This window comes from Vicia villosa, linkage group LG7 (genome assembly GCF_029867415.1).
Source record: "Vicia villosa cultivar HV-30 ecotype Madison, WI linkage group LG7, Vvil1.0, whole genome shotgun sequence".
NCBI classification, from domain to species: Eukaryota; Viridiplantae; Streptophyta; class Magnoliopsida; order Fabales; family Fabaceae; genus Vicia; species Vicia villosa.
The window spans coordinates 79,728,970-79,753,552 of record NC_081186.1 but is presented as its reverse complement, the minus strand read 5'-3'; the positions used below and the strand labels follow the sequence as shown (position 1 = coordinate 79,753,552).

Genomic DNA, 24,583 nt, shown 5'->3' with positions numbered 1-24,583 from the left:
CATTATTGACTCATGCATGTGGTACCAAAACTCCACTGATGACTCAGTCATCGTTCTCCAAAGATCACCACCAATACGATTGATTCCCGTTTGGAATCAGAGCACTTCATAATATCGCACCCAATCCGCACTATGGGATTGAGGCCATCACTGGACTAATTTTCCTACAAACATCACTGGACTAATGTCCCAACATATTCTATGATTGTATGATGCACAACGTCTTAATAATCAACGACCACGGCTAGTCAAAATGCATCATCATTCATTTATTCATCATATCATACAATCATCCCAATTACACGAACATCACTACCACACATACATCACATTTGTCATGTTATAAATCATCACCACAACAACTCCTAATCAAACATGCACATAGGCAGAGACATACATAAAATCATACAAACGAGGTTCATGTTATCCACGAATAGCCCTGTAAACCCATCTAAACATGTCAATAAAATTCTAGAGAATTGCTCAGAAATTGGCATAAAATATAAGCTTTCAGAATCCAAAACCTTTTTTCAAAAATAGCATTTTCATCCCAGACCATCGCACTAAGAGACCCCCTTCCCGCGCTAAGCAAGCTACTTTCTATCTTGAACCATGTTTCATAAACACAACAGTGCTAAGCAGGATCTGCAATTTCTGCAGAAAACCCTGCGCGACCTGCATCATACCAGTCCGAGTCTCTAACCCTAAAACCTATTTAAATCAATATTTTCCTGCGATTTATGGCTTATTAACGTAACTTTAACATGTATTATCCATTACAAACATCAAAATACAATTGTGCATCATAACCACAAGAATCATCATCAAAACCCTAGACCTTCAAACCCATGGGATGGTGGATTTGACTCTAGATCATGTTATTATTCATCTATCATCAACATCATATATCATATTAACAAAATTGTCCAAGCATCAATCATCATAGTTTCATAATAAACATCCAATTCATCACAAAATCCCCAAACACAACCCCAACTTATAATTTTCTACACCTTAGATCAATTATAAGAATTATGATAACTCCTTTTACCTTAGATTATCGCTAGCTTGATTCTCTTTCCAAGTTATATGGTTGGTTACTCTCTCTCTCTCTCTCTCTCTCTCTCTCTCTCTCTCTCTCTCTATATATATATATATATATATATATATATATATATATATATATATATATATATCTGTGTCACGCTTCTCTCAAGTTTTTACGATCGAGCGAATATTTCCTTCTCTCTTCCCTTTTTACTTAGTTAGTCTTAGGACCCCTAGTATGATCTTCCTACTCACTTCTCTTAATTATTTAGTTCATCCTTATATTATTTATTTAATTAAATATTAATTCATAATTAGAAACTTAATTTATTTATATTATTCTAACCCAACAATATATCCCAACACATCATATTCATCGAGACATCACATAATCTCATCGATAAATCACAATAATCACCTTGACTCATATATTCACACCAAATCAATTAAATAATAGATTAAATATATTAAATCTAATTTTGGGGTTTTACACTAAACACCGTCTTCCCAGCTACCATTCTAGCCACCACTGTTTCCTTCAAAGAACTAAGAAAATACAAGCCATAAAACAAGTCCTTCAAACATATCTCCCTCATCCAATTTACCTCCCAAAAAAAAATTGAGCCGCCACTTCCCAGCACAAACTATAAGTTTCCAGCAAAACCGGCTCGGGGAGAGAATTCTCCACCTTAACCAGATCCTTCCACCTAGCCGAAGAGGAAAAACTGGTTCTAGAAACGGTTCCAAAAATCATTTGATTCCTCAATATTCCGTATCTAGCCGACAAAATATTCATCCATAAAGAACTCTCCCCCTAAAGAGTCCTACATATCCATTTAAAGAGTAATGACACATTAAACTCCTCAATCTGCTTCAAACCTAACTCATCATTCTTCAAAGAAAAGCAAACCTAATCTCACCGAACCTAGTGAATCCTCCTTTAATCTTCCTTATCTCCCCAAAGAAATTTTGACTGAATCTTCGTAATCTCTTTGCAAATTGACACAGGAGCTATGTAGAAATAAAGCTAAAATATAGATATACTAGATAAGACATATTTTAGCAAAGTAATTCTACCTCCGAAGCTTAGAAATATCCCTTTCAAGCTATCCAACCGAGCCTTCAACTTCGAAATCAACAGTTTCCACGTCGATATCCTCCTAGGATTGCAACCAATTGGAATCTCAAGAAAGGTACACAAACCCTCCTCGATCCCGCAAGATAAAAAATTTGCAGCAGCGGCAGGGAAATGAACACTAATATTAATTCTTATTAAATGTGACCCTACTAGCGGAGGACAAGAAAAAATTCAATATTTTGGATATGTGAATAAGTGATTATTATTTTTCATATGCGTGTTTATCTATATATATATATATATATATATATATATATATATATATATATATATATATATATATAGTCATTCTTCCTCTTCTCACCCTTTATGTACTATTGATTTTTATATGTTACCTTTTGTCAATTACGTATGTTACTTCATCACTACTATTCATTGCTTTTTCGGTGCAATGGATAGCGATGCATTCTTATTTAAGTCTGTTACATGGCTTGAAGTTGAGTCAGCTTCTTGACTTAAGGCTTATTCAACCTGTGGTATGAGGAATTTTCCCACTGAGCATCTCGGAACGAGTTGGCTCATATCATATGGAGACTATTCCATCTCGCCTATTATGATTTATGTACTCTTAGAGGATTTTGCACGTCCTAAAGCGAATGGACTGAGGCCCTTTGATGGTAGATGGATCCGGATTATTATAGATATACCCGTTCACAGTCCCTTAAGCACGAGACATGTAAGAGCAAAATGTTTAAGAAATAAGTATATTGGTTCACTGTCCCTTAAGCAAGAGGCTTGTAAAAGAGAAGTGTTAAAAAAAGTATGCATGTTCATAGCCTCTAAAGTACGAGGCTTATAAAGGTAGAGGTGTTTCAAAAAAGAGTATATTCTTTCCTTTTTTTTGTTACTTACCATGTTCAGTCATTGCTTTATGTTGCTAAGCTTTTCCATTTCGACTGCTCTTTCCATCCTAGTTTATGTACATTCATGAAGGCCTACTACAAGTATATCTTTTTCTCCTTTTTGATGTCTTTTCATTTTCTTTATTTTATAAAAAATTAATAGTGAGTGTGAAGTGAGTGGGAATGTGATTGAACCCGAAACATACGTTCGTAAAAGAATTTGTGGTTAATATTCCAAGAGAGATTACTTATTATAAGAATAGAGAATAATATATGGTCCATGCTAAAGTAATTTGTTTTGCATTTCTCGTGCAATCATAAACTAATACCTTGGTTGTGAAAGACTTAAAACATATTTTTGTCTTCCCTCTTTTAAGAACATAGCCCGAGAAATTACAAGAAATGTTCTTGATGATAGGCCTTCAAAAGGCTTTTTTTTAGCTACCAATATGAGTGTGAAGTATTTCATCTTATAAAAGATTGGAGTGGCTAACTGAGATCCCTCCTCTCATGGATCAATTATCACCCATGGACTCACTAGTCTCTATATAAAGGAGGAATTCGTGTTGCCTTTGATTTTGAAAAATATATTTTTGATTAATTTGTTAAGAATAAGTCCTATATTGTCAAGTTACCTATTGGGTTTCCCTCTTAAATATGTGGTTAAATATGTGGTTTTCTGGTTCGCTCTTAAGGCCTAAAAAAGTTAGGAAGTCCAATACTTTTAAAGCTCAAAATACAACCCAAAGAATAGATGGATTTTGTTTCCTAATCCACTCAATTAAACTTACACATAAAATTTATCCTCACCGTCCAGATCCACCTGACGATGGACCGTATTTCAGGCCCACACATGTCTCCAATTGTAACTAACTCTTCTATTTAAAGGAACGATCACACCATTTCTCAGATTTTGAATTTATTCTCAATTAAAAATTCACTTTTTACTTCTTTACTGACTTGGGGTTGGAGTACTATCCTTGCAGCTCTGTCTCTTCTCCACTGCATCGCAACCTTGAACCATTGCATCATACCCCGAGTTCAACCCCTTCGATCATCACTTAGTTTAAGGGTGGAACTCATGGTATTTTGAGTAGTCAAAATAATGATTTTGTCACTGGTGATGATGATATTGGTGCTACCCGGATTGTGTTGAACTTTAGTTACAATTTGTTGGTTAGGAAACATTTCGTTGATACTATAATATCCATTATTGCTCATGTTGATGAATCTCGTCTGGATTTTGATGAAAAAATGCTAGATGATTCTCCCATTTTCGGACATGTAAGAAATTATATACTCAAGGTGTTGATTGATGATGCAAAGGCTCTTCAAGATATTATAGCTACATCCTTTACAGGAAAGAATGTGTATGATGGCATTATAAATGTTGGATCCCCAATATCCTATAACTTTTTCATCTCAACATATTGTTCATGCATTAAAAAATATGTAGCTCATGTTAATTAGTCTAAAGGTATGTCTAACTCTAAAAATGTTATTGAGACATTCTGGCTCAGTTTTCCTCTGACGTGTATTTTGGAAATATTTGTTTTTTGTTTTGTTTGATTACAAAAATATTTGATTTTGTTTAGATTTATATTGAAAAAGAATTATTAAAGGTAATCCACTTAAAAAGATTTAAAATGTAATTGCTTTGATTAAAATATTGAGTTTAACTTAAGGTTGGATTTTCTTTAATTAAAAGATTGAGTTTCGTTGAAGATTGAATTTGGTCTATTTTTATTATTATGCTTTTTGGCTAGAACGATATCTCTATATAAAGAGATAACTGACCTTTTGGAAAATATAGATTTGAGAGAACACACATGCCATTGGAGAGTTTTGTTGTGTCGAGTTTTGCATTGTGTTTTTTTTACGTAAAACTCCATCATTTTCATTATTTTATACTTATGGAAGATAGATTTTTTGGTTTTTACTTTTGAATCAATGGGTGTACTCATCTACCCAAATTCATATCAGTTAGACATATCTAAGAAAGTAGCTGAGAAAGTTGCTATGGATGGTGCAAGCACAAAAGGTAGTTGTATCGCCCCACAACGTAGTTGTTCTGCCCAGTACAATATTGACACCACACTACCTCAACTAGATAATGTACAAAGACTATCAAGGATGATAAAGGAGATGTCAGATATCTACCAGTTTTCATTAAAACATGAACCGGAATACGCTTATATACTTCATAAGAGTTGTAAGAACAAGATAACGATATATTGTTTCTTAGGGAACAATTTTGTATCCTAATGATTATTTCTGGTGTATAACTGAATGCTAATAGGATCTGACTCTGAAGAAGTGACGTGTGACATCATCAAATTCTGAACTCAACACACTCTAACTCCGAAGAGATAATAAGATGCACTTTACAAAGAAAAGTCAAGTTCTGTAATGTTCTTTTATAATATTTTTGAAAGAATGCTCATCAAATGGATTCTGACTCTAATAAAGGAGCTTCTGAAGTTTTTCAAGCTCTGATATTCTACACAGCATAAGTTTTGAAGATTCTAAAGATTAATTTCTGAAGACTCTCTTTCAACTTTTGATCCTTCTAAACATGTTTCATCAACACGCATTCTGAAGCCTCTAAAGATTAAAAGATAAGATCAAAAAGGTTTTACATGAGAAAATAATACATGGTGCAAGATCAAATATTCCTTCCTGTATACGGATTTTGTGGAGAAAGGACAATATTATAGTACTATTTTGCCTCCCATTTTCTGCTGACCCTTTTGCAAGGGTACAACTAAGAAATTATGGAATTCCATCTTCACCCTTCAACAAATCTTTCTATGCTTATATAAACAAGACTGGGTAGAATGGAAAATAAGAACTTTTGCACAACAATCTTTTGAAGGAAAATGTTGAAACTCTGTGATAGAAAAATATCAAGCAAGGAACTTTTGTTCATACACTTGCTCTCAAACACTTTTGTGTTATTCATTGTATTTCAATTTATGTAATCTGTTGTATCTCAACTTTTGAGTTGATTTTGTTCCTTGAGAGGGTATAGTCAAAATTCTCAAGAAGACATTGACAGTAGGTCTTTGTGGTTGTAATTAGTTTGGTTATAGTGAATTATGTCCTTGTGAAAAAGAAAAATCACCTTGGTGGGTGGATTGGAGGTAGCTTCGTTAACAGCGGACTAGGATAAAAATAGTGTGTTCATTATTTTTATTCTAAGTTCTTTGTTTGATTGTCTTGGTTGCTAAAAAGTTTGTATTCTTGAAACCAAATTCAAACTCTCATTTCTTGTGTTTCGTTAACCTTGAATTGGCATCAGAGCTCTGGTTCTGGTATTGATTGTTTATCAAATACTTCACAGTGTTAGATAAAAATTCATAAATTTTTATTGAAACACAATGGCATGAGTAAACTCACCAGTTGCGCCCACTATCAATGAAAGAGATCACTATAGTGTCAAACCTCCACTTTTTTTATGGAGAAAATTTTGATTATATATTGAAAAGACAGAATTTAAAATTTCTTTCTTAGCTATGATGTAGATCTATGGGATATGGTATTTGATGGTTATGTTTATCCTGATAATAATGCTAGTGGTAAAAAGATAGAAAGAAGAGTGATGAATGAAAAACAAAAGAAAATTTATTATTATTATTAGAAAAAATTATTTTGTGTTGTCAAAATAAGAAAAGATGTTTAGGCTTCGGAGCTAGCATATTCATAGAATCGAAAAAAAAAAAAACACACACACTTAAAAAAAAATCAATATATCATCAATTTTAGTGACAAAATGTTTAAAAAAAAAATTTTAAATTGTTTGATTTTGCAAATATACTTAAATAGAGGATCAAAAATACAATTAAATTAAATTCATACAAATATAAATTAGTAAAAAAATACATCTTTTTAATTTAGATACAAAGATCAACACTTAATTTTAACAACTATTTTAATATGTAGATTTTATAGGAATTTAAAATTAATAATATTTCTTATTTTTTAAATAATAAGTTTTTTTTTTTGTAAAATATTACAAATCATTGGACATAAATCTTTTGTGAAATTTTATAAATAAAAATATAAGTTAAAAATGAATATTATATCAATTTTTTATGTGAAAACGTGAGAGAGATTCATTACTATTTGATTTAAAATAAAAAAATAATTTTATAATTAAGATAAAATTGAGAATCAAAACTGTAATTTTATTTATATTATATTATATTTAAAATATGACGACTAATTTTATGAATTAGATGAAATAGAGAAAACAAAATTGTTATTAAACTTATAATATATTCAAAAGAAAAGTACAAAAAAAGAGTTCCAAAAAAGATCAGGCATATGAGTTCCCCATGGACACGAGAGATACTAAACTACCCCTCAAAAACAACAAGAACACAAAAAAAGCAATAACAAACTACACCAATTAATAAGAGAAGCTAAAAAAAACTCCAAAATCCTAAGTAGAAATCCACTAGGGCAAAACACCCCAAAATGAGAGAACCTAACAAAAATCACCACTCCATCGATAGAAAGCTAGCTAGAACTCAACAATAAGAATTAACATCAAAATAAATAGAAAACTCCAAAACCTACAAATAAAAACAAGAGATAGGTCGAATACTCTTAATCCTCTATTAGCTTAAGATAAAAACAAGTTTATGAAGGACAATAATAAGCATCATATCTACCAAAATACAAGTATACAAGTATTATTCTATTTTTTCCCCTAGTATAGTGTTTCTCCTACTTATATACTTCATATTTCAATCATAATCAAATATATAAAATAAAAATATATTGTAATAAAGTCATGGTCAATATTCTAATAATATCTCAATCCTAATCTGATTATAATCACACAAATTGATTAGTAGGTTCATGACTAATCTGTATGCTTCCAAACAATCACTCTCGCACTTACAATTGCAATCAATTGCACTTATAGAAAATATTTATTATGATAATATATTGTAATAATTTTGCAACTGTTTTATTTTTAATCTTTAAATGTAATAATAATTCATTTTTTATAGAAAAAAATTAATAATTTCATTATGATTCTATTATTTTTTTATTTTTATATAAATATAAGAGTAATACTAACATGTGTTTCGTGTGTTCTTAAGACTCATGTTAAGAAATTTATAAATAAAAAATTGCTTTTAAAAAACTATAATTAAAAAAATTATTATAAATTTATTAAAAATAGTACACAATTTTAAAAAAATTAATTTTACATTTAATTTTTAACTTGTACTCTTTTCTTTTTTAACACAAATTTTTTTATTTGTATGCTCTTAAGTTAAATGTTAGCATTCTCTAAGTATAAATAGGAATAGTTTCTCGAGGAAAAAAAACCATCTTTTCTTTTTCTCAATCATGTCTTATTCTTCTATCAATATTCCTCTCCTTCTCCTTTCACTTAAATTATCTCTCTTCATAATTTCTCTTCAAATTCAAACATGTGATGCTTCAAATTTCATCACTTTGCCTCTCAAAATACAAACACTCTCTCAAAACTCACTTTCACCAAACAAACTCACTTTCCAACACAATGTAACACTAACTGTTTCATTAACAGTTGGCACGCCCCCACAGAAAGTTACCATGGTCCTTGACACAGGGAGTGAACTCTCATGGCTTCATTGCAAAAAACTCCCTAACCTAAATTTTATTTTCAACCCACACCTCTCTTCTTCATACACCCCCACCCCATGCACTTCTCCAATATGCACGACTCAAACTCGAGACCTAACCAATCCACCTTCATGCGACGCAAACAAACTTTGTCATGTTATTGTCTCCTACGCCGATTCCTCCTCTATGGAAGGAAATCTCGCGATAGAGACATTCTCTATTGGAGCCTCCCTCCAATCCAAGTTAATATTCGGATGTATGGATACAGATACCAGCTCGGGCGACGAAGACTCCAAGACAACAGGATTAATTGGTATGAATCTTGGAACACTATCTTTCTCCAACCAATTAAAACTCCCAAAATTCTCTTATTGTATATCTGGTAAAGACTCTACCGGTGTATTAGTCCTCGGGGACGGCCCGGGATTAGGTTCTTCTCTTCATTACACTCCTCTTATTAAAAAGACGACGCGGTTACCATATTTTAACCGCGTCGCTTACACTGTTCAGCTCGAGGGGATTAAAGTTGGTGAGAAATGGTTAACCATTCCAAAATCGGTGTTTTTACCGGATCACTCTGGAGCGGGTCAAACCATGATAGATTCGGGTACCCAATTCACTTTCCTTCTCGGGTCAGTTTACACTGCTTTAAAGAATGAATTTGCACTACAAACCAAAAACATACTAAAACCTTTAGGTGACCCGAAGTTTGTTTTCCAAGGTACAATGGATATGTGTTTCCGGGTTCCAGTCGGGTCGGGTCTTCCGGCATTACCGGCTGTGACTATGGTGTTTGATGGGGCGGAGATGAGGGTGGCCGGAGAGAAGTTGTTATATAAGGTAAGTGAGGCGGCAAAGGGTAATGATTGGGTTTATTGTTTCACTTTTGGGAACTCTGATTTGTTGGGGATTCAGGCTTTTTTGATTGGCCATCATCATCAACAGAATTTGTGGATGGAGTATGATTTGGTTAATTCTAGGATTGGATTTGCTGACACAAATTGTAACCTTGCGAGTCAAAGACTAGGTTTGGTTTCTTAGTTTTCTTTTTTTTTACGCTATTATTATGAATAAGGTTGCTTTGTTTGTAGCGGAGAGAAGATTTGAAAAGTATATACATGATAAAAATTTAAGAATACTTTTATAAAAATATTCAAACATTGTAATATACATGCATTTAAGATTGCGTGTGCGTGTATGTGGTTTAATGGTAAAATATTTAGGTCTTGAGAGTCTACTCCTCTCAAGGTTTTTAGATACAAATTGTCTATTAAAAAAAATTATGAATGCGTAAATTTATTCCTTTAATCACAGCTTAAATATGCAATTTTTCCTTTAATTTACAATTCTTTTAATAATTGATATATTATTAAATTTATGTTTTTTTATAATAATCTAATAAAAAAATTAAAGCTACAAGGTTAATAAAAAAATTTGAGATTCAATTTTTTAAATATAAAATATATTTTAAAGATGGAACAATTTACTCATACAATAAAAATCTAAAAACATTTTATAAAAAAAATAAAAAATTATAATATACATGCATTCAAAATTATGAATGTGTAAACTAGATTTCTTTCATCACAGCTTAAATATACAAGTTTTTTTTTTTTTAATTTACAATTATTCTAATAATTAATATTGTTTTAGATTTATGTTTTATAATGATCTTATAAGTGTTTTTCCACATATATTAATATTTTTCTTATTTTCTTTTTAAAGGTTTTATGGCTTTTAAATGTTTTATGTTTTTTTAAGTCGTTGATTTATAAATATCAATCACCACTGTATAATTTAACTAACGTATATCAATTGAACTATCTCACCACCATATATAGTTCACAATATGAATTTTTAAAAATCATTTTAAAAAGTTAAAATTTCAAAATTATCCTAGTTATATGTTGTATACAATATTTATAATTTTTTGATAAAAACTTAGATTTATAAATATAAATAATGACAAATTAATATTTCTATTTAGATTTTTTATTGATTAATATTATTTTATTTTTTAAAACATAAATATTTAAAAAATTTGAATAAAAATACTATGTATATGATAATAAATTTGATTTTTTTAAAAAAGTTTCTATAATTTTTAAATAAAAAATTAAAGCTACAATTTTATCAAATAAAATTAAGTTTCAATTCTCTCGCAAGTATTATTTTCTTGTAGGCTTGAAGCAGTTTGTATGTATTATTTTGAAAGAGAGGAAAGAAAAACTCATATTCCTTTTCTTATATTGTCACAAAAATTGGCATCATGAGCTACTAAATGCAACGTAGACATGTATCCTTTGTCAATCAAATGCAGAGTAGAAATCAAGTTGGAAATTTTGTATTCTATTGAATTGATTGATGGATCTGCATAGCATTCATTCAACTTGGATGCTCTAAGTCTAACATAATTGTGGCATAAGATTAGCATGTAGCTAAAATTTCAAACCATTATTTAATGAAGTTAGCTAATCGACAATAGATGATTAATAATTAAACAGACTATTTTATTTCTCATATTAAAAGAGTTATTATTGGTGTTTATAAACAACCTAGTTCTTTATAGTGCACATTTTTGTCTATAATATATGACCATAAATAGTTAAAAATAAGTAGATGTATAAAGATATCAAATGTAGAGTGTTGAGGGATGTTCACTGCTTTGAGAAGATCTGAACCAAATCAAAATTCAAAGTAAATTATGGTGTTTGAGTCGGATATTTTTTAGTTCGGACAAAAATCGAATTAAACCAGTGAAATTCGGTGATAATTGGTTCGGACAACATAATTCTAAAATTCTATCCGCGAGCTCGTCTATCCGAGTCAACCATATTAGTTCATATAATTTATGTCATCATTATCATAAAAAATAGTATAAGATATTCAACTTCAAGAAGAAAAAAATGTCGTTTGTGTCATTCGCGACCTATATGGAGTGAAAAAATTAAGAATTTTATATTATTATGAAAAATTAGTTGATGTAAATCAAATATTATTTTAAAATTATTTTTGCACATTTGTTTTTAATGTATCTGATCAATCTAACCCAAACCAACCTGTTATTTCTTGATTTGGATTTTATCGAGAAAAAAAAAATGAAAATACAATCCAAACCAATCCATATATTTTTGATTGGTTTGAGTATCGCATTTTCTTAAAATCGAACCAAACCGGCCCACGAACATCCATAGTAGGGCGCAAATTTAAACCCGCGACATCCTATTTATTCACCTTTTAATGGTGAATTCCAACCACTGGACAACTTGACAAACAAATTTAAAATAATTTCTTTCACAATCTCTCCCGGTGAATTCCTACCACTAAAACCTCACTTTAAAGTAAGAGAATCCAAATGAATTTCACTCTACGATAAAGTAATGATTGATGGAAATGTATCAAAAACTCTATATACTCATATATATATATATATATATATATATATATATATATATATATATATATATATATATATATATATATATATATATATATATATATATATATATTCTTGGGGAATAATGCCTCTAAATCTAGTTAATGTGATATAGAGAATAGTTTATATTTCGAGACTAATAGAAATCATAATAGTAAAAGTAGTTGTGAAGTCGATAGAGGTGCTAGAGTTGCAAAGCGAAGATGTGAGGAGTGGCGGTCGACAAAGGTTCAACAAGTCAAAGGGCTTGTGGGTGTTAAGAGTTCTCTATAATAGAGGGAGTTGATTTAAACTGTCAAGTAAAGTTTGGATGATGACACATAATCATGAAGATAAATCATTTATCACCAGTCACAAGTTCCAAGTTATAATTGAATTGTTAAGTCATTGTTGTAGAGAGACAAGGAACTTGAATGTCTAAAGTTTTAAAATTGTGAAAGCTCACTTTATCTTACTTTTGGCATCTTAGAGTAATATGTTGAAATGTAAAAGATCAAAAGTAGGTCTTGAAGTACTGAGGCAATCAGGCACACACAAAAATGTTTTTTCAAAACCCTCTCTTATTTCATAAAATTTCTTGAAAACCTATCAAGGCTTGTATGGAATTCATCAAGAAGTATTTATAATTAATTGAGAATATTGTTACACTGCCTAGTCGATTAAGAACTTGGTCCAATCAATTAGATCTAGGTAAATGATTGCTTAGTATATTAGAAATTATTTTAATAGATTAAACCATATAATTATTTTAAGGTTTCATTTTTTAGATTAGGTTTGCCATATTTTGAAAGCCGTTAGTTAATTATCGTCTAAGGTTAATCGATTAAGTCTTAAAATGGGTCATGGATCATATCTTGTATAGCCATTTTTTCCTATATAATTGAGAATTCTCCTCATTTCATTTTACACTGAATTTCTGAGTGAAAGTCGTTTATCTTTTCCCGAAGATTCTTGTAATGGTAAAAGACCAAAAAGTCCATGTGAGAGTTTTCTTGTAATCGGTGTTGTGTTTTTATTTGTTGTAGCTTGGACAACTTTCATAGTGCACAAAGAAAATTTCATATATGTCGGCTAAGCTTCTAGATCTACAAAAAAAAATCATGTATTTGATAACCAACAAATTGCATGTACAACTTGCACTTGTATAAGGTGAATATTGAACTGTTTTCATTGTGTCATCTAGAAATATATAAATGTATCCAACATTCTCTTGACTTATTTCTCCAATTCATTTTTCTAGTGATGCATGCAGTGTTATACTCTAACATTAACTTGAATTTTCCTTTCCAACAACATTATATAATGGTCCTCCCTCTCCTTGGAGGAGGAAGCTTTAAGGACTCTCTAAAAATTTGTTAACAACCTTGTCAATGTTATCTGTTAAGTTGCGTGTGTATGTTTTAAGGGATTGTAGGATTGATTTGTAAGAAGCTTGATTAAATAAATTATAGAGTGTGAGTAAATTGATTGTGTATTACGTAAGATATTTATCACTCCATAAATGTTTTCTTATTAATTGCCTATTTTCTATCTAACTTGTTCGCTCTTATAATCTTTCAATCTAGGTATTTCTCTACAATCCATGGTAAACTAGCTTTTATTATCATTTGCTTTGTTTGGCATAAAACATAAAGTTGCAACTTATCTTTAGTTTTTTTAGATTGTTAGTTTTCATGATTTTCCATCATATACTTACTTGAATCAATAAAAAAAAACTACTTTGATGAGCAGTATCGTTGCAATGGCAAATTTGTTAATATGATAAATGTTGAATTCACCCTCCCAAGTGTTATCATGCTACGCACATACCATTTATTATATTGCAATCACTAGTTGCCAACGTGTTAGTTAAGCTTCATTAGACCAACATCATAGTGTTAAGCGGGACTCAATTGTATTCAGCTGTGTAATTTTAATACATGGGTAAAAATTTAATCACTTAATTTCCTCCCGAATTTGGGTCAATCTAAATTGTGTTTGTTTGCAACTTAAATATGATATAGTGCACCAATTTAATTTGTTTCATATAATATATCTAGTTTTTTGAATTTGCTGTGGATTATAGGGATGTTATTTTTAAATATGTACTGTGGATTTTTTTTCTTCTTATAATTAACTTAAAAAATATATGGAACATCGACAGAATGTTAAAATAGAAGATTGTAAGCAATGCGATGAGCAATATTTTTTGTCATGTTTAAATTATGGCTATAATATATATCTACTTTCAGAAAACTATTTAAAGAGTTTCTTAAAAACATTTGGAAAATTATTGCATTCAAGATTGCTTCTTACTGGATGGCATGTGTGATTGTTTATATGAAATTGTATCATAGTTACTTGGAGCTGGAAATATTGTCTTGCAGATGTTTTCTTTTCTACCAGCCTACAAACAATCTCCAGCACTTAATGATGGTGACAAAAGTATTAGTAGATCCAGTGGCATCTACATATTGTTGTTTATATATGGCTCAATGTGCTTAGAAGCCTCCATCACATGGCATATATATTGTAGTTTATACTAGATGTCAAATCTTAGGATGTATAAAACATGAGAACTAAATGGACCCATTTAATTGTGAAAATAAGATATGTATGTATCTAGAGTTTATTGTTTGGCCATACATATATAATTGTGTGTCAAAATGTGTTAGTTTATAGCAAATTGCAGTCCAAGACCTCATGAGATGCTATATATTCTCTTTGTTGTTAATAAATAAATGTTTTGCTTTAAATTTTTTGTATTTCTTCTCTAAATTACCAAAATTTACAAGCCATTGAGAATGTGATCCTTCCGCAGGTTAATATCATATTTTATTAACGGTTTAAGATTAAGTAGTATCAACAAATATGTATTATCGTTCTATACTCTTTTCTGGTGATGTTTTGTGCATTTGTTTTGTAATATGTGCTCTAGAGAACAATGGAAACAAGGTTTAATATTTATTTGTTTTCTGAGCTTAAGATAAAATTTGATATTTATTTCCATTATATATTTTCACAGTTATTATAGAAAACAATGGAAACAAGGTTTAGTTGTTTTCATTGTTTTATGCACAAATCTTTATAACCAACAAATTCAATGCAAAAGTGACATTTTTGTAATTAAGTGTGAAAACACTAAATGCATGTAGAAACCGAAAGGAAACTGAAACGAAACAAACCCTAATTTTCTCTCTTATCCCTTTTTTTTCTCTCAATAGAATGCAAAGGTCATTGACTTTACTCATTCTGTATTTCTGCACTTTAATGTATATATACTTTTTGTATATTTCCTCGTTTTTAATTTCATAAAACTCATCTCATGAATTATGTAACTGTAATAGGCTATCTTTTGAAGAATCACGTCTAGTATCATTATGATAAAGTAAGGTCAATTTTATTATTATACTTGTCAAAAATGGACACTAAATGTCCTTGATACTTCTTATTTTATAAGGAAACTTAGTTTGTGAAACAATGATTGATTTAAATGATGTTATTGATCATCTAATCTCGTGTTCATATTAAGATGACACGGTAGAGGGAAAATTTTTAACATAAAGGGATAGTTATGGTGAAAATGAATTATGAAGTTTTATTATGAGTGGTCCAACTCAATCATGGCAGAGAATCCCAACTTCTATATAGACTATAGAGATGTCAATAAAAGGTTAACATAGTCAAAAAGTTTTTTATGTTAGTTATAATAATATAACTCACAGTTAGACATAGTAGACTCTATAGGATAGTCTAATTCTAATTCAATGTACTTGGTTCTTGTAGAAGTTATGCAATTTCGATAAAAGAAGGAATGAAATGAATTAAGACAATTATTATGCAGTTGTTTACCTTGAATTTTAGTAAACAATTGATAGTCTTCTAAATAGCGATTTAGTTACTTGCAGATTCGACTAGATTGATCCTAGGACATATGTGTCTAAGTTTCTAAGGTTTTGTTGTAGTATGTGTTTAAAAAGTAAAGAGTTCGAAATAAGAAAGTAATGTAAAAATGGTTTGTAAAAATGGAAAAGGATTGTAAAAAGAGTTCGACAAAATAATAAAGTGTAGGAAAAGTAACTTAATGAAATAAACTTTGCATTGAATAAACATAAATGGTGTTTCATACATACATTTCACTTAGTAACTCTTTTCTCAATACGCTAGATACTTTGAGTAATTGTGAGTTTGTATACAATTGAACACCCCGAAACCTAACGCTAGAATTCATATTTATACTAATCAAAACAATTGTTTTCAAAACGGTCTTTTCTTCAGAAATCAAAGCATTTCTATCTACATGCATCTTGTCTCTAACTCGTTTCCACGTGTCTTTCGCCAGTGGATAAGGCCAAAAAATAGTTATTTATCCTAATTTTGAATTATCCTTCTCCTGGTCGAACTCATCTTTAACTCTCTTAATATTTCACTAAGTCCCTCAACGTCAAAACTAGCTTCAACTTACTCCAACTTTTATTCAATTCAACTATTTTCCTAATCATAGAACACATCGAAAATATCCTGCAAACAGTAGTCTACACTACTTTATCTTAGAATTATAATCGAATTAATTAAATTTTATAATTTTGTTGGGAAAATCATGCAGATAGATGTATAAGAATGTTTTTATAAAAAAAACCAGTATCAATCTTCAAAGCAATGTGAGGCGGTGTGCACTAGATGTAATCACAAAATGGACTAACTTTAAGGTTTATGACTTAAGGCACAATTTCATGATGTTTCTTGCTACTGGTCTGAGGTTAATTGTCTGAGGCTAATGGAACAACATTAATAAAGGTTATTTAAACCTTACAAAGGACAATTTAGATATTTTTATGAGTTTTCATTTATTTGTTTTATATGTTTCACTACACAACTAATGTTTTAGCTATTGAATGCTAAAACTATTTTATTTTATCTTTATGTATGAATATTTATTTTAATAAATAATATTTTTATTTAATTATTTGAATGTTATTTATATTTGTTTGTAAATAAAATTTTAAAAAAATTGAATAACAAATAATGATAAAAAACATAATTATTTAACTGAAAGTTAAAACTATTGCTAAAAATATATAAAATAAAATTTAGCATCAGTTTAAAGTGTTATGAACTATATTACAAGTTTTTTTTAAAAAGGAATAACGATTGTCACTGTTTAACATTGAGACAATTAGAAACCACACAATTATGTTATTAAGGCAACTCCAATATTGTTGCTAAAATAAAAGGCTTGAGGCGAACGTTTTCCAAAATGTCAAAAAATAGGTTGCCCACACATGGTTTTATAACAATTTACAAATTGTCACAACCCTGACGATAATTCAAATTGCAGCAACACCTAAAATTAATCATTGCAAAAGGCTTTTTCTTGTAGTGACTGATGATGAGTGGATCTAGTGATTCATTTCTTGAATTATTCCTTGTTACCTTCAACTGATGATGATATAGTGCATAATGGAACATATATGTGGTAAAATGTCTACTTTATCCTTGGCCCCATAATTCATAAATTTATAAGTTAGTTGAATCTTATATAAGAATCTAAGTTGGGATGGTACATATTATATTACAATTGAGAAAACTCAGTTCATAGGATAGTGTGATAAAAAAGAAAACACAGGAGATTTGGTGTATTCGAGATGTTATAGAGGAGACCCAAACCCGCGGGGCCCACCCGCACCCGAACCCGAGTCAACGGGTGAAAACCCGAGTTGACTGGGTTTGGGTTCGGGTTCGGGTGCCACCCGATATTTCGGGTGCGGGTTTGGGTAGTGTGAAACCCGCGCCCGAAACCCGAAATCACACCCGAATATCTATATATATATATATATATATATATATATATATATATATATATATATATATATATTAATATATAGATATATTAATATATCTATATATTAATATATATTATAATATATATATATATATATATATATTAATATATATTATAATATATATATATATATATATTATGGAAAGTTGTAAGAAAATGGTAGGAATAATATATTTTATGTATTTTGTTGCGGGTTGGGTTTGGGTGAAAAAACCCGAACCCAACGGGTGTGCGCGTGGGTGTTATTTTGTCACCCGAATAGCTTTTGGGTTCGGGTTCGGGTGGTGATTTCGGGTGCGGGTTTGGGTAGTATAAAACCCGCACCCGCGGGCACCCGTTGCCATCCCTAATGATAGGACATTTTGGAAGGGTTTTTACATTTTTTCTATTTAATCCTTATGTTATGTTGTTAGTAATTGATTTAACCTCTTATGTTCAGTTTTACTTTTTAATCATGTGAAAGCAGCGGTTGTAAACTTTTGAGAGAAATAACCCAAACATCCTAGACAAAATATATTAAATTATTCTCTCTTTAACATTATGCAGTGGATGTGAAGAAAAAGAAAAAAAAAACTTTAATCTAGAATAATTTTGTTATTGACTATATTCATATGCGTACATGTAAATTTAATTTTAATACACTGTCAACGTAATTATTAATAATGTGAGGGTTTCAAAATTTTAAAGTTTTCACTTTTATACATGACTTTTGATATCTGTGTCCGATATTATATGTATATTTTATTTCAAAAATTATGACTTCATATATAAAATATTATCATCAAAATGAGAATAATCTATACACACATGTTTGCAATAAAAAAGCAAATACAATGGATCAAGGAGATTCAAGTGGTTGTTAGAAAAGGATTAGACTATACTAGAATATTTTATGACAATAGATAAATAAGATATGATATTATGGAATAGTTTTTATATTATTTCAATTTTATCATTAAGTAATGTTGTTAACAATTGATTTGATATTTTATATTCACTTAAAAAAACTATTGTGTGAAAGCAAATGGTCTTTTATGTTCAGTTTCAAGTCATTCGTCGTGTTAAAGCAGTGAGAGTATCTTTTGAAAGAAAGATGCCAAACTTGTTTGGCATGATTTATAAAATTATTTTCTCGTTACATTCATGTAGTGATTTAGGAAAGAAAACATATAAGATCTTTAATGAAGAACTAGTAGAAGACCGGGACGTCCGGACGGGTAAATTCATTCATATTTTAGATCAATCAATAAAGTTGGCTGTTGCTGATATATAATATATATTGTAAAATCATTAATAATTGTCAATATTTAAAATAAATATGTAAAAAATCACTAACATGATAAATTCAATATTTCTAATAACTATAACATTTACAAATATCACTAATAACTATAAATATTTTGTTGGTTAAAATAAAAAGTATTTTTGTCATAGTGACCCGTAAATATAGTGAATTTCAGTGATAACATTTATAGGCGTTAGTAAAAAAAATAAATAGAATTGATTAAATATATTATAAAATTAAAATTTTCAAACATACAATTATATACTCCATCCGTTCCTTTTTAAGTGTTGTTATAGAAGAATTTTTTTGTTCCTATTTAAGTGTCGTTTTATAATTTAATGTTATAATTTGTCAATTATATCCTTATTTCCTCAATAACTCCACCTCATATTTTTCAATTAGTTATTGGAAAAAGAGATTGGATGAATGAATTTATTTGGAAAGAGATAGATAAATAAGGGTATGATAGGAAAAATAAGTCTAACAATCCACTATCTTGGTTGAAGAGCTTTTTGCTAAAAATGACACTTAAAAAGAACAGAGGGAGTAAATATCAACAGCTTTTTCCATTAAATTGCATTAAATTGAATTGATAACAAAACTTTTGAAGGAAATGAAGAGATGAAATATTTAATTATACGTAATGCTAATTTAGGCACATTATTTTTATCTTAAAAATGTCTAAATCTAACAGTCAATACAATTAATTATTAATTAGAGTTTGTGTGTGTGTGTGTGTGTGTGTGTGTGTCAATAATTATTTTAATTAAAGATAAGTTTAAGAAATTCCAAGAGCCGAAAGATGAGAAATATAAATGGCAAACATTGCATACACAATGTGCTTTGATGTAGAAGGCTGAGTCATTGACGCTTTGACAACAAGTCTTTTATGAATAGAGCTCTTTATGCTCTTGCTTTTTTTGCCGACTCCAAATTGGACCTTTGATCCATATTTAATATTATATGTGATAAAGGGGCAATGTTACCTATAATTGAAAGACTTCAATGTCACCGTGTGTGACGGATCCAGAATTTTTAAGTAGCTTTATAATCTCGAAATACGGTAATTTTTCTATTTTTATTATTGTAAGTATTCTTCAAAAATGTTATTTGCATATATTAGCAAATTATAAATAATTTATTTATCTTGTAATTATTCATTTGAATTTTGAAAATCAAAGCAAAAAATGTTACATTTATGTTATTTTTATTTTAAAATGTTATTGATTTAAAAAGATAAAATAAGGAAATTTGGAATGCTTTTTTATAGAAATAAACATCAGACTACTGCACTTGCCAACATTTGTTAGTTCTAAAACTAACTCAATAATGTATTTTTTAGGCTTCACAAACTTTATAAAAAGTTTATTAAAGACTTAGATCAAAGAGTGCGTTGTCAGTTGTGAGGGAGTGTAAGTTATTGAACTAATTTTTTAATTTAATATATTAGGTGTAGATACTATTATATATCCATACAAGTAAAAGTCTTAGAATCTTTGTGGGGGCATCTTCCCCCTGTAAATAGATCTGACCCTGTGTACATGTATAAAGACATAAGACTTGTGATAATAAATATATATATATATATATATATAATATATATATATATATATATATATATATATATATATATATATATATATATATAGACACTTTCTTCATAAGGCATAACATACATGAACAATAAGAAACTTGTCTTATATAGGAGAAAAAACTGGATTATGCATTTCCATTACATGTTGCCTGCAGCAGTATGGTTACACTGGTTTACATTTGTATTTAATGAAACTAAATAGACATAACAAATAGAAATGCATTTCTATGTATACTGTAGGGGCAAAAAGAAAAGGCATTAAAGAATTGGACGTGAAAAAATGTAAATAAAATCAATAACATCATATTAATTAAGACCTATTTAATGTTAGTACCAGCCAATATGACTGCATTAATAAATGAAGATACATTAATGATTGAAGCAAGTTTGAGTTTGTATAAACATAACTATTGAAAGCTAGATACACATTTTGGAAGTTACAGGCAATTGTTAATAAATACAAGCCATGTTTTCTTGGTATGTTTGAAGTCAAATATTGAAAGCATAAGGTAAGCTAACATAGTAAGACTTATATTGGCAGATTCCAAATGGAAAGGAGTTCATGATTCTTTAACAGTTTTGTTAGCTTAGGTTTCTACGAGTATCCACAACAATTACACAAATGGATAGCTAGCTAACACACTAAAACTTATATTTGCAGTTTAGCAATGAAAGGAGTTCATGAATATGATATCCCCTGGTCATTTCGATATGTGCAGTCTAAGGTGAATATCCACAATAATTACACACATATTGAAAGGTCTTAGTAATTCTTAGCACTCCTAATTGAAAGCATAAAGCAAGTTAGCTAACACACTAACAGTTATATTTGTAGTATCAAAATTAAGGGAGTGTTCATGAATATAAAAATTTAATATTATTTAGAAAGTAGTCCTTCATTTGCGTATTATCATAAATTAGAAATACGTAAGGCCATAATTCATTTCTAACTATGTTAGACACAAACATAAAGTAACTTAGTTGAGGTTATGGATGGTTAGTTAGAAATTGTATATTTCTCTGTGTTAGTGCAATGTAGTTAAAGTTGTAATCAAATGGTAAATAAGTAATGGTTTCATGAGAACTTGGTGTATGTAGTTTCTATTGTAATGTCACAGTTCAATTAATGCTACACCATGTGTTGTCATTGTCCTGCAGGCTATGATCGGTTTTATGTAAAATCTTCAAGCAAAATAGTATCTTGTAACTCCTGAACATTAAGGGTGTGTTTGGAAGAGAGAAGAAGTTGAAAAGAGAGAAAGAGTGTGATAAGAGAGAAATAGATGAGAAATAAAGGGGATTTGATGTATTGTTTGGTATAAAAGAATGAAGAGAGAAATTGAAAAGAGAGAAGTGTCTTATTTTTGTAAAAAGTCTTAAATGTCCTTAGTCGAATTAATTTATTAATATATTTATTTTTATAAATAAGAAGTGTTGATTAATTTTTTTGATTTAATTTGAAATTTTTAAAATTAATTTACTATTTTCAAGTTAAATATTTTTATTAGTTTCTTTTCAATGAATAAAGTTGGATTAATCAATTATACAAATATTTATGAAACAATTTGGTAAACGTAAGAATTTTAGAACTATATACATAATGTTTGTTCAATTAAAACGCTAATTACCATAATAAAAAAATTAGCATAGCAAAAAAACATAGAGATAAACATGCATATTGATTGAGGATATAAATGCCATTTTGTTCCTCTTTGCACTTTCTTCGCATTTCTTGAGAAGATTGAAAAAGCATGTGGACCCCACACATTTGTTTCTCTCTTCAACTTTTGTCTTTCAAACCAAACATAAAGAATTCTATACTTCTCTTCAACTTCTCTCGTTTCAACTTCCCTCTCTCTTATTTCATCCTTACCAAACACACCATAAAGCTTTGATAGGTGTTTACTATAATTTAATTTCAAAGTGCAACATATAATGATGTAACTAACAAAAAAGTATTATAGACATGAAACTGTGTATATAGTGACCGTAGGATGGCTTGCTGTAAAAGGCAACGCAGGGCATTTACACATTATTTGTTTTAAGGGTAAGTGAATGGATGGATAGGAGAGAAGATGGAAAGTTTATGGAAAAGTGGGCTTCCACCGTTTGGCATCAATACCAGAGAGGAAAGAAAGGCTTGTTTAGTGGGCCCCACCATAAAAGAACTTCCCGCTCAAAACACGACAGAAACACTAAACTAAATACCAATTTAATTATAATGACAAAATAATCCTTCTTTGGAGATTTTTATGCTTCACGTTTAAGAACTGTTAATTTTACCTTTTTTTCATATAATGTACAATAATTGCTTCTTTCTCTCGCATGACATAAGTCATACATATGTTACTCATTGAATTTATTTTTAAACTGTTATTTTTTTTGTTTTATGTAAAATGTCACATTTTATATATAATAGTCTAACTATATATAATTTGTATATAAAAAATAAAATCATTTATTTTAATGTAGGATATTTATGTCATTTACTCTATATGTATCTTTCCTTCCTTTCATTTTACTTTAACTTTCACTCATACCAAACACCAATAAAATCATCTTACATTCCACTTATTTTTCTTTTACTTTCATTCCTTTCACTTTCTTTCTTTTTAATTTCTTTCCTTTTACTTTCTTTTTCAATCCAAACAAAGTATTAATGATGAATTGACCAGTTGTTGCAGGATTTCCAAAAAAGCAGGAAGGTGTCAAATCCAAGCTATCACAATGTAGCTTTTTAACCACACAAATGTTGATAAAAGTAATAAGTCAAAAGCCAATTTTGAAGCATTTACTTTATAATTTTCTATAAACAATATAAGTAATATGTGATAGAGACATTTTCAATTGAGATTCAATGCCTCATTAGGATTAAGGATATAATTAGGGGGTCCATGGTTTGTTCAACCTAGAGTTTTAAAACTTTTCAACACTCTAGCAGTATGTTTCATTTCAATGCATTGTTGAAGTATCAGTTTTGGCAAAACCAGTGTGCTAACAGTGGTTTAAAATATTAGATGATGCTAAAGTTTGAAAAGTTGATGTCCTAACATGATTCAAAATTTAGATATATGATTCAGTCATAGAAGTACTTTTCAAACTCTACATGATGGAAATGATGAAAAGTTAAACACAATGCAATATGAAGGAGTTAGATAAATTACAATAAACACGTAGTGGTCAATTTTAACAATAACAGAATCATTAAACTTTCAAGCATCATTACAAAAATCTTAATTCATTAGTTGCTTAGCTAAAGTTATAATGCAAAGGAAAGCATTATGCAAAATGATACCATAGTAGTGTAGTACGTCTTAGGAAGTTGGAATTAATCCTTACATATATGGTGTCAATAAAACAATATAATGCAGCAAAAAGTGAGACTTGCAATTGGTTTCTCATTTGAAAATTACTAAAAATTTGTAAGTAATCATCTATTTAGTTTCTCATTTGAAAATTACTAAAAATTTGTAACTAATCATCTATTGGTTTCTCATTTATGAACTACTGAGGGTTGTCTCATAGTCACTTGGAGCATCAAATCCATGAAGATTCATGACAGTTGCAGCTACATTGACCAACCCACCTGTAGGAACATCGTTTCGAAACATGACACCAAAAGCCAATCCAGGACCTCCAATGGCAATTGGTACCTTAACATACAAAGAAAAGTATAAGATTTTCTAGTAGACAAACACTATTGAATTCATGTGAAGTTCTCGTCAAAGACTGAATATATTAGGTTGTAAAACTTACTGGCTCAAGAGTATGAGAAGTAATAATCTGGACTTGTCC

General features: G+C 29.6%; 1 protein-coding gene and 1 long non-coding RNA gene across 2 annotated transcripts; both read left to right on the top strand.

Annotated features, from left to right (window-relative positions):
- The first annotated feature begins 8,389 nt into the window (after positions 1-8,389).
- LOC131617571 (aspartic proteinase PCS1-like) lies at positions 8,390-9,822 on the top strand. The gene has a single exon (XM_058888836.1). The coding sequence runs from the start codon at positions 8,395-8,397 to the stop codon at positions 9,691-9,693; it is 1,299 nt and encodes a 432-aa protein (XP_058744819.1). The 5' UTR covers positions 8,390-8,394; the 3' UTR covers positions 9,694-9,822.
- A 10,232-nt stretch (positions 9,823-20,054) lies between these two features.
- LOC131617570 (uncharacterized) lies at positions 20,055-22,215 on the top strand. The gene is made up of 3 exons (XR_009288618.1): positions 20,055-20,257; positions 21,450-21,513; positions 21,947-22,215. It is a non-coding gene; the product is annotated as an uncharacterized LOC131617570 (long non-coding RNA).
- The last annotated feature ends 2,368 nt before the right edge of the window (positions 22,216-24,583 follow it).